The following is an 11,885-nucleotide window of genomic DNA, read 5'->3' as shown; positions in this document are numbered from 1 at the left end:
AAAGTGAAAAAAAAAAAAATCAATAAATCTTGAAATGTTTCACAGCAGAAAACATTAAAAAGACCACTAAAATGCCTATTATCAATCAGTGTTTTCTCTATTCAACTTGTTTATTCCTTATGAAGCTTCTCTCTTCAAGATAAGCAAAGTATTTAGAATCCACTTGAATCCAAATTCAATTTGGGCCTCAATTTCTGCAGATGGATACCTTCGGACTCCAAAAAATCCAACTACATACAAAACTTAAGCAGCCTTTACTACATTTAGGCACTAGTGAGACAAGTTAAAAGTGTAGGTTACTTTCCACTTGTTTACTTGATGCTTAATTTTACTGGAGTCATTAAAAGAAATATGCTTGCAATTAAAAAAAAAAAAGCCAACTATTTCTGAGGCCAGTCTCGGTGTCCAGGAGTCTTCAAGGCAATGTTAATTATGGCACATAGAACCTCCAAGCTCACTTGTCAGCGAAAATGCTGTGCTGAGCCTGGCAGAAGTCTGCCCTCACACTCAGAATCGCCATAAATGTGCAACGTATATTCCAACGAAAAACCTGGAGAAGAAAAGAATAAGTAAAATGAACTAGAGGCTGATGGCACAGTAAACACAAATGCCTGAAGTCAAAATACATTCTTTATAAGCCCAAAGCGATGTGAAATGTCACCAATTATACGTTATTACCATCTATGAAGAAGTGGATAAAGGGGTATTACGAAGAGTTTTAAAAATCAGAGACTCGAGCCAGGTGTGGTGGCTGATGCCTGTAATCCTAGCACTTTGGGAGGCTGAGGCAGGCAGATCACCTGAGGTCAGGAGTTTGAGACCAGCCTGATCAACATGGAGAAACCCCGTCGCTACTAAAAATACACAATTAGCCAGGTGTGGTGGTGCATGCCTGTAATCCCAGCTACTCAGGAGGCTGAGGCAGGAGAATCGCTCGAACCCGGGAGGTAGAGGTTGTGATGAGCCAAGATGGCACCATTGCACTCCAGCCTGGGCAACAAGAGCAAAACTCTGCCGCAAAAAAAAAAAAAAAAAAAAAAAAATCAGAGACTTGAGCCAGGTGTGGTGGCTGATGCCTGTAATCCTAGCACTTTGGGAGGCTGAGGCGAGCAGATCACCTGAGGTCGGGAGTTCGAGACCAGCCTGGTCAACATGGAGAAACCCCGTCTCTACTAAAAATACAAAATTAGCCAGGCATGGTGGCACACGCCTGTAATCCCAGCTACTCGGGAGGCTGAGGCAGGAGAATTGCTTGAACCTGGGAGGTGGAGGTTGCAGTGAGCTGAGATTGTGCCACTGGACTCTAGTCTGGACAATGAGAACAAAACTCTGTCTCAAAAAACAAAAAAAATCAGAGACTCAATTACTTTTAACTCAAATAATTTTTAAATGATTACTAGATACTTAAAGAAAACTTCCATGAACTCTTTTCTTTTTTTTTTTTTTGAGACGGAGCCTTGCTCTGTCACCCAGGCTGAAGTGCAATGGCGAGATCTCAGCTCACTGCAACCTCCGCCCCCCAGGTTCAAGCTATTTTCCTGCCTCAGCCTCCCAAGTAGCTGGGATTACAGGTGCCCACCACCACACCTGGCTAATTTTTGTATTTTTGGTAGAGATGGGGCTTCACCACGTTGACCAGGCTCATCTCGAACTCCTGACCTCGGGTGATTCACTCGCCTAGGCCTCCCAAAGTGCTGGGATTACAGGCGTGAACTACTGCGCCTGGCCCATGAACTCTTCATAAACTTCACAAAGATCTCCTTATTTTTCTGCTTTGATGGTTAGGTCCTTCACATATACTCTTTGGTTAAAATAAGGTGTACCTATAAATGGGTAGAGGATATTAATCAAAATTTCACTTTGAGGATTTTATTCTTTCTATCCAAAGTATATGTGTTGGCCCTCAATGATGAGACTAACTCATAAGGCACTCTCAAAAAATCCTGTGATCCAACACTGTACTGACAGTACTTTCCTATAGGATACTGTAATGTTTCACACAATGCACTGGACATAACCAACTTGTTACGTAAATAAAGAATTGATTTTTTAAAAATCATTTCCCCTTTTCCTCACAAGTCTTGAGTAGTTGTTACAACATATAAGGAATGAGGAAAGAAGATCAGAAAAATGAAGTGACTTGCCTAACATCACACAATGGAAGTTTTTAACTGAGCCCAAATTCAAACCCAAGTCTTCTGTTAGTCCCGTTTTTTCCAATGTACCACAAATGCCTGCTGACTCAACTAATGTATAAACCTCATCCTCTCCTTTCTTTTTCAGTTTACCTTTTTATTATTTGTCACATAATTGCCTCAAGAATACAAAATTATTTGAAGATCACTGATTCACATAGACTTCTCCCCAAACATTAATCCCTACCAAAAAAAACAAAGCAAGAAGTGACAGAATTTTTATTATTATTTTTAGGCCTGCTGCTTTGAAACACAGTACTCTTTACAGCTGGCTCAGTCAGGGAACATCAACATAATCATAAATTCCTCTGGAAACAGGGACAAAGCTTAAGTTCTTTCACTTGCCTTTTCCCTAAGTTACCAATAAAGGCTTATTTAGAAGTCTCTAAAAAATAGCTGTAACCAGACAGAAATAGGTATGAAAGATAATGACTACGGAACCATTTTCAGGAAGAAACTGAAATATACAGGTAAGTAGCTAGGCCTACAAAGCTTCAACACTATTCATCTATCCTCAAGCTTTTTTTATGATACTCTATGGCATTTTATTGTGTAAATTGCATACTTGTGATTATATAACCACGGACACAAACATAAAACTAAAATAATATAAAAGACACAAATGAAATTCAAAATGGCATTCTAAGAACTTCAATAATACTACAGCAGAATGAGTTACTCGCTAGAGTAAAAACACAAAATGTCTACCCTCAAAACTAAAAACAAAAATACACTCCATCGCTCTTCCTACCTCAAAATTCTGTTACCCCAAAACATAGCCACCTTAGATTACAGAGGAAAACATTTCATAAAGTACTCCTTCTACAGTCAAGAAATTTTAGAACCAACAGAAACATCAACTACCCTGACCTTTTAAAAAACAAAAAAGTTGGCCGGGTGTGGTGGCTCACGCCTGTAATCTCAGCACTTTGGGAGGCCAAGGCAGGCAGATCACCTGAGGTCAGGAGTTCAAGACCAGCCCGATCAACATGGAGAAACCCCATCTCTACTAAAAATACAAAATTAGTTGGGCGTGGTGGCACATGCCTGTATTCCCAGCTACTCGGGAGGCTGAGGCAGGAGAATTGCTTGAACCTGGGAGACAGAGGTTGCAGTGAGCCAAGATTGTGCCATTGCACTCCAGCGTGGGCAACAAGAGCGAAACTCAGTCTTAAAAAAAAATTTTTTAAAAAGTTTGGGGCTCAGAGAGGTTAAAATGGCTTAAGTATGATCGCACTGCTAACTGGTAGCAGCTTAAGAACAAAAACCCAGGTTTCTTTCTTTCTTTAATTTATTTATTTTGAGACAGGTTTTCACTCTGTCACCCAGGCTGAGTGCAGTGGCGCGATCATGGCTCACTGCAGCCTCAACCTCCTGTCTCAAGCGATCCTCCCACCTCAGGCTCCTGAGGAGCTGGGAACACAGGTGCACACCACCAGGCTAATTTTTGATTTTCTGTAGCAACAAGGTTTCACTATGTTGCCCAGGCTGATCTCGAATTCCTGGATGCAAACCAACCTCCTGCCTCGGCCTCCCAAAGTGGTGGGATTACAGGCATGAGTCACTGTGCCCGGCCCAAATACTTCTTATCTTTTTTTTTTTTTTTGAGACGGAGTCTTACTCTGTTGCCCAGGCTGGAGTGCAGTGGCACGATCTCAGCTCACTGCAACCTCCACCTCCTGGGTTCAAGCAATTCTCCTGCCTCAGCCTCCCAAGTAGCTGGGATTACAGGCATATTTTTGTATTTTTAGTAGAGACAGGGTTTCACCAAAGGCCAGGTGGTCTTGAAGGCCTAACCTCGTGATCTGCCCACCTTGGCCTCCTAAAGTGCTGGGATTACAGACGTGAGCCACCACACCCAGCCTCTTCTTTTCTTTTCAGAGACAGGGTCTTGCTCTATTGCCCAGGCTGGAACGCAGTGGTGCAATCATAGCTCACGGCAACCTCAAACTTCTGGGCACAAGTGATCCTCCTGCCTCAACCTCTTGAGTAGCTGGGACTACAGGTGCATGCCACTGTACCCAGCTAATATTTTTAAAGTATTTTTGGAGAGACGGGGGCCTTGCTATGTTGCCCAGGCTGGTCTAAAACTCCTGGGCTCAAGCGATCCTCCAGCTTTGGCCTCCTAAAGCACAGGGATTACAGGTCTCGTGAGCCACTGAGTCTAGTCCCACATATTTTTCAAGTTGCAAACTTCCATACAAGTATAATTTTTTTTCCAAATATCTGCTTGGATGTTCATCTCCAACTCTGCGACCTTAAAATAAGGTGGGAGACTGGGTGGAGTTTATTAAAGTAACTACTCAAAGAACAATAGTTTGCATGCAATGCAGAGCAAAACACAAGGAAATTCTAACCTATTTGAATCCCTTTGGTTCAATGACGTTATCACTGCAAATGTGTGTCAGCTGAGTAAAGGCACTGAAAGACCTGCATTGTAGTGACAGCCAGGCTTAAAGGCTACAGCTCCAGCATTAAGTTTTCTACCTAGTCTCCAGTGTGTGTCTGCTCAGCAAACAGAACAAGCTTTATCCCATCTTACTCTCCCAACCTCATTTTGGAAAGACCATTTCCAGGAATAAAGATAATTCATTATTAAGATTTTCAATTCTTAATACTGAGAACCCAGCAAAGGAATTTCTGCCAAAAGAAACAGTATGTTCTAGCACTTTTAACAGATACATGATAAAAACAAGCTTCTGTTCCCTCCCCCTCCATCAAGAGTTCAACTACACAGCAACAGTTACATTTTTGCACCTGTCAATTCAGATAAACTAACGTTAATTCCTGTGACACATTTAAGAATGCAAAGCAAACAGTGTGTAAAAAATCATAAACAACCTATCACAGCTAGAAAGTACTCAAAAGTTGCAGAACCCTATGTTTTAACATAAATTCAGTGCATGTACACCATACAGGAAAATTCTCCTAAAGTTGTCTCTCTGACATTAATTCTGCTCTATCTACTTAAATAAATTATTGTTTTAACTTACCAAGTGATGAAAAAGGCTAGTTTACTTGACATATAACAGTGGTAAATTCAAATATACACCCAAATACTCTCTCTCCATTTAATTTTATCATAAAACCTAACTTTTAAAATGTTGAATTTGGGATATTTCCATTTCCTAGGCAACATTTCCATTTTTAACAAAAGAATATAACTTCAATGAAGGATGAGAAAGGATAGTCTGTGACAGAGAAGTCCTTTTAAATTAAGAAAGGAGGGAGATAAGGGATAAAAAAGAAAAAACTATCCAGAGGTTGAAAAGAAAACATCTGTATGAACTGATATGAAATGACAGCTAAAAGACACTAATAAGTAAAAAAAAAAGCACAGTACATGACAGTATCAACAGTGTGCTTAGAAATATGTGTGAGTACTGTATGCATTCATGCACATGGGATATCTGGAAGATTACAAAGATAAGAGGTAACAGTGGTTTCCTAGGGTTGGGGCAGGGCCAGGAACACAGGACTGAAGGCTGGAGGTCAACAGCATGATTTACTACATCCTAACGTATACCTTTTGAACTGTTTTAACTTTTCCCATGTACATATGGTATTACCTTTAAAAAAAATTCTAAGGTGGTAAGAACCCTATAATGATTTACAATCAAACTACATTCTTATCAGTTCTATAATCATAGGATTAGAAAGAGGCTCCAGAGGGCTAGTCCTCTGTCCCAGGCAGGTCTGTACCTACACAATTACATAAAGTGTTTTCTTTCCTGTTAAAGAGGCTAAATGAGTAAAATTCACATCCTGCCTTGGCAACTGTAATTCTAACTACAAATAAAGTGAATGCAGAGGCCGGGCGCCATGGCTCACGCCTATAATCCCAGCGCTTTGGGAGGCCGAGTTGGGCAGATCACGAACGAGGTCAGGAGATAAGAGACCATCCTGGCTAACACAGTGAAACCCCGTCTCCACTAAAAATACAAAAAAATTAGTCGGGTGTGGTGGTGGGCGCCTGTGGTCCCAGCTACTTGGGAGGCTGAGGCAGGAGAATGGCGTGAACCCGGGAGGCAGAGCTTGCAGTGACCCAAGATCGCACCACTGCACTCCAGCCTGGGCGACAGAGCAAGACTCCGTCTCAAAAAAAAAAAAGGTGAATTTAGAAGTATAAGGGAATTTTATAAAAGCAGCCTCATTTAATTTAACCCAATTTTACCAGGCATCCTTTTAAAATTCCTATCAATTGGCGGGCACAGTGGCTCATGCCTGTAATCCCAGCACTCTGGGAGGCCACGGTGAGTGGATCACGAAGTCAGGAGATCGAAGTCATCCTGGCCCATCTCTACTAAAAATACAAAAATTAGCTGGGTGTGGCGGTGCATGCCTGTAATCCCAGCTACTCGGGAGGCTGAGGCAAGAGAATCGCTTGAACCCAGGAGGCGGAGGTTGCAGTGAGCTGAGACTGCGCTACTGCACTCCAGCCTGGCCACAGAGCTAGATTCCGTTTCAAAAAATTCAAAAAAAAAAAAAATATATATATATATATCTCTTATCAATCCACTCACATCAGGATTTCTAAGAAATCATCCCTTTACATTTCCAAATTAAATGATACAATAAACCCTCTAATTTGGTGAGCTACGCCAGTATTCACCAAATTAAAACAGCACATTAAAATATAAAGGTACAATAAAAGAATTCTAGATTTAAAGAAATACAGTCTAAAAGCAAAGGTCTAAAAAAAACGAGTATGCATATATTTACTGCTACTTTTCTTACCAGAAATTTTACAGGAAGTAATGCAAATTTGAGTCAGCTTGGTTTCAACAATCAGTCAACATGAAAGCCTAATAATGTAATATACAACTAACACCTTGCAACATTTTTTTCCTAAAGCAAATTCCCTTCATGTCAATAGCCACTTTTATTTCCCCTTAAAATAAGTATAAAAAATCTAATCTGTCAACAGTAAAGAATTTATCCTCCTGAAGAGCTAGGCATTTTCCTCAAATTCTTTCATTAATTCAAATATTTACAGAACATGTACTATGGGTCACATACTCTTACAGGTGCAAGAGCAGTAAGCAAAACAAAAATTTCTGTTGGGATGGATCTTACACTTTACTGGGCAGAAAAAAAGAAATAAAAATGTCACTGCTCTGGAGAAAAATTAGAAGTAGGGGAATTAGCAGTGCCAGAGGGAGGGGGGTTCCAATTTTAAATAAGGCTAACAGGAAAGGCCTCACTGAAAAAAGTGACTTTTTATCCAAGAGCTGAGAGTGTGAGCCAAACAGGTTATTTGGGGAGCATTTTAGGCAGAGGATTAACCGCTGCAAAGGTTATGAGGTGGGGACAAGCTTAGAGTATGCTAGGAACAAGGGAACCAATGCTACTGGAACAGAGAGGACAATGGAATGAATAGAGTCAGAGAAATAAAAGAGAGCCTTATAGGCCACTAAAAGCATTTGACTTTTATTCAGAAAATGATGCCTCTCCAAATGAAGCCAATGAAGGGTTTCACTCAAGAGTGACAACTCAAAGCCATAAAAAATAATGAAATCATGTCCTTTGCAGCAACATGGATGCAGCTGGAGGCCATTATCCTAAGCGAATTAACACAGGAACAGAAAACCAAATACCGCATGTTCTCACTTATAAGTGGGAGCTAAACACTGAGTATACATAGACTCAAAGAGGGGAACAACAGACACTGGGGGCCACTTGAGGGTGGAGGGTGAGAGGAGAGTGGGGGTTGAAAAACTACTTATCAGGTACTATGCTTGCTAACTGGTGACGAGGTGACAAAATCATTTGCACGCCAAACCCGAGCGACATTCAATTTACCCACGTAACAAACCTGCACATGTACACACTGAACCTAACATAAAAGCTGAAAAAGGAGAGAAAAAAAGAGTGATAACTTAGGTTTTACAAAGGATCACTCTATCTGCTATGTGGAAACATTACAAAAATGGTAAGGGTGGAAGCAAGGAGACAAGTAGATATAATGGTAGCTTAGGCCAGGGTAACAGCAATAGGGAAGATAAGAAGGGGTCAGTTTCAAGATACACTTTGACGTGGGATTTGTCCACAGACTGGATATAGAGTTTATGAAAAACAGTCAAGGCTCTGAGTAACTACAGAACTTGTGGAGTCCAACTTAATATTCAGAGGCTATTCAGACAATAGATTGTAAAATCTTCTCAACCATCAAAGTAGTAGGGAAAGTCCTCTGTAAAATGCTACTGTACCTATTGTATTTTGACCACTTGGGGGAAAAAAGTGTCTGAAAACTTGTAAACTAAAAAACCTCACCTTTAATTAGTACAGTGTTTAATTAGTAAACACTCATCTTCTGATTAACTGGTCTCAAACTGAAAATTTATTCATCTCTTATAACCTACTCCCAAATCAAGTTCTATCTATCCTCTGCACTACCTACCTTTGTTTATCCCTCTACTGTTCCATTTATCAAACTAAAATAGAATAAACTAGTCCTTGAAACTTAGAAGATTTAAATTAATATATTATTATAATAATTATACATAATATAACAAATATATATTATATATAACATATATTATAACATATATTTATATAATATATAAATATAATAATATAATATATAGCATAATATAATTATATACAATATAATATTAATATCCCTCCTTACCCACAATAACTACAGTCCTAGGAAGTTGATAAAGAGGTATCAATTCAATTCTACACAAATAAGGATCCAAAATGTCAGTGAATAAGCCAAAAACAAGATGCTTTTTTTACTATTAAAAAAAAATTTTTGGCCGGGCGCGACGGCTTACGCCTGTAATCCCAGCACTTTGGAAGGCCAAGATGGGCGGATCACCTGAGGTCAGGAGTTCAAGACCAGCCTGGCCAACATGGCAAAACCCTGTCTCTACCAAAAATACAAAAACTAGCCAGGCATTGTGGCGCATGGCTGTAGTCCCAGCTCAGGTGGCTGAAGCAGGAGAATTGCTTGAACCTGGGAGGCGGAGGTTGCAGTGAGCCAAGATCGTGCCACTGTACTCCAGCCTGGGTGACAGAGTGAAACTCTGTCTCAAAAAAAAAAAAAAAAAAAAATTCATAGTTACTCCCTTGGTTATTCCCACTTTTCCACTTCCTCATTTAAGGAGGGAACTTGAGACTCAAGTCCCAGTACAGAAATCAATAATCAGTTCTATAAAAAGAAATCATGACCTTGATGGTGGGAAAATGTCTTAACATTTCAAAACCAGTAGAAGATACATGGCCAGCCACTCAGAAAGATAAGGGAAGCAATTAGTCAACAATCGCACCTGCTTCTGAGAACAGTGACAGTTATTCACTGAAGTCCTGTGGGCCCTGTTCCCACCAAAATGAAAAGGGAGTGGTTTTAGAAGTGCATGTACCCCGGTGATTAACAGTTGTCCTTTTCTAGTAATTTCTACCTCTACAAATAACTATAAGACAAAAATTGCATTAAATATTTTCAGGCCACACTTAAAAATATTTACAATTTTGTACTCCATTTTTCCTCTAAAGATTTCCAATTCTCAAAATGAACCTCTTATCTAAAATTGGTATTTTTCCTTTCACAAATAAAATTTAAATGCAGGTTAACAGCACTATGGCCAACACCGACTTTCTCTTTAAAAAGTATTGGAATAGCACTGGTAATAACATTAAAAAATCCTAACAGCACAATCCTTATATTGAGTATTAATCTAATTGTTTTCAGTTAATCTTTTAAAAATTACATTAAATAGTTTTACTAAATGGATTCTATTCATCCATACTTTTGTGACAAAAGTATCATGGCTATCTTTTCTATGGGGTTTATGTTTAAAGACTTTAGTTTATGTGCATTTTAAGACTCCCAAGCCCCTTTATTATAAAGTTTAAGCACATTCTTTTCCTAAATAACTTTGGTAACCTTCTTAAGAATAGGAACTATCTCCAATTCAGTTGCTTCCCCAGAAAGTTAAATCCTAACATTTGTTTTATTTCCTCCTCCCATCCTTCTTTCTTTAATCTCAAAAGGCTAATTTTTCCACAGAACAATTTAAGTCTTAATCATTTTAATTTAGTTTCCAACATCACTATATGTACATTAACCCAAGAACCACTGAATCAATAATTTCATTAATAATTAATTTAAGATTCTGAACTTCAATTGTAATAAAGCAAATTCAGTAGTAAAAATCCAAAAGAACACCTGGATTCAGCCTGTCAACACCACATTGAAATGTTTTCTGAGCTATATCAGGAGAGTTAAAATGACTATAACAGCTGCAAGTTCCCTGAGGTTGCAAAATAGATACTTGGGAAAGGTTATTTGAATCACCTTTCAAAATAACCTACAGCACAGGAGTAGCATGCAAAGCAAAAACTTTCAGGCTACTGTTCACATTATCTAAAATATACCATCTCGTGCCGGGCGCGGTGGCTCACGCCTGTAATCCCAGCACTTTGGGAGGCCGAGGCGGGCGGATCACGAGGTCAGGAGATCGAGACCATCCTGGCTAACACGGTGAAACCCCGTCTCTACTAAAAATACAAAAAATTAGCCGGGCAAGGTGGCGGGCGCCTGTGGTCCCAGCTACTAGGGAGGCTGAGGCAGGAGAATGGCGTGAACCCCGGGGGGCGGAGCCTGCAGTGAGCTGAGATTGTGCCACTGCACTCCAACCTGGGCGACAGTGAGACTCTGTCTCAAAAAAAAAAAAAAAAAAAAAAAAAAATACCATCTCTCAGAACTTAGTAATTTATGGGTCAACTTAACTCTTTTCATTTCCCCATTTTGTCAAATGTATTGAGCGTATTTAAAGGTCCTGTTCCAGTATTAACCCCCAAAGAGAGGGAGGGAAACTCTCTATGGACAAGACACAGAATAAAAACATCCCAAAATACATCTTGTCAACATAAATTATTTTGTTTGAGCCCCAGAAATGTTTCTGCTGTTCAGGCACTCTGATCCAAGTTTCCCCTATAACTGGGTAAGTTACACTTCACTTCCTCTCCTAAACTTGCTTTTTATAAATTACATTATAGTTCACAGACATATGTTTGTGTACTGAGTACAATACAAGATAAACAGTCAAGAATCCAAATCATTCTATTTGAAGCTGCTGGTGGCCTTTTAAAATGTACTGTCTATCCACTAATTGTCCAATAATGGCATCCTTTCACAAAACACAGTAACATTACGATCTTTAAAAACCACACAGTGAAAGTAAATATTTCATACTACATATTAACGTGAAATAAAAATGGTGAAATAACTCTATAATGCCATGTCAAGAAGTTATTCTTTACTCACTAGCTCAGCTCAACATGGATTCACCTTCCTTTTCTTCCCAATTAAAGAATGCAAAATTCAATCTTTCTCATCCTCTTCCTCCAAATGTTTACTGAGATGAGGGACAATATGTCACCTCTCAATTATACCAAAATGCAGCACAGCCAATCTTCGAACAAGCATTTGCAGAGACGTGTGCACATCATACAAACACTATCCAGGATCAAGCTCCTAGAAGAATCAACGTGGGTGAAAAATGCTTGATTGGTATTAAGTTTTCATATTACCACCACAAATTTTAAAGATACAAAGTAAGCATGAGAAGAATGGAGTAGGATTAAGACTTCTGAAGAAAGGTAAAACTTTTAGAATAGAAAACTGGTAGAAACAGTGAAGGAACCATGGTAGTGTGACTTGAGAAAGGTGCTTAGTCTTTG

General features: G+C 39.4%; 1 protein-coding gene across 1 annotated transcript; it reads right to left on the bottom strand.

Annotated features, from left to right (window-relative positions):
* Positions 1-7: 7 nt before the first annotated feature.
* On the bottom strand, positions 8-520 carry LOC129534211 (uncharacterized). Its single transcript, XM_055390525.1, has one exon. It carries the CDS (start codon positions 518-520, stop codon positions 455-457), a length of 66 nt encoding a protein of 21 aa, XP_055246500.1. The 3' UTR covers positions 8-454.
* Between the last annotated feature and the right edge of the window lie 11,365 nt (positions 521-11,885).

The sequence above is a fragment of the Gorilla gorilla genome, chromosome 1 (genome assembly GCF_029281585.2).
Source record: "Gorilla gorilla gorilla isolate KB3781 chromosome 1, NHGRI_mGorGor1-v2.1_pri, whole genome shotgun sequence".
NCBI classification, from domain to species: Eukaryota; Metazoa; Chordata; class Mammalia; order Primates; family Hominidae; genus Gorilla; species Gorilla gorilla.
Note: the sequence above shows the minus strand (reverse complement) of the source record. Positions and strands in the feature narration are given on the sequence as shown.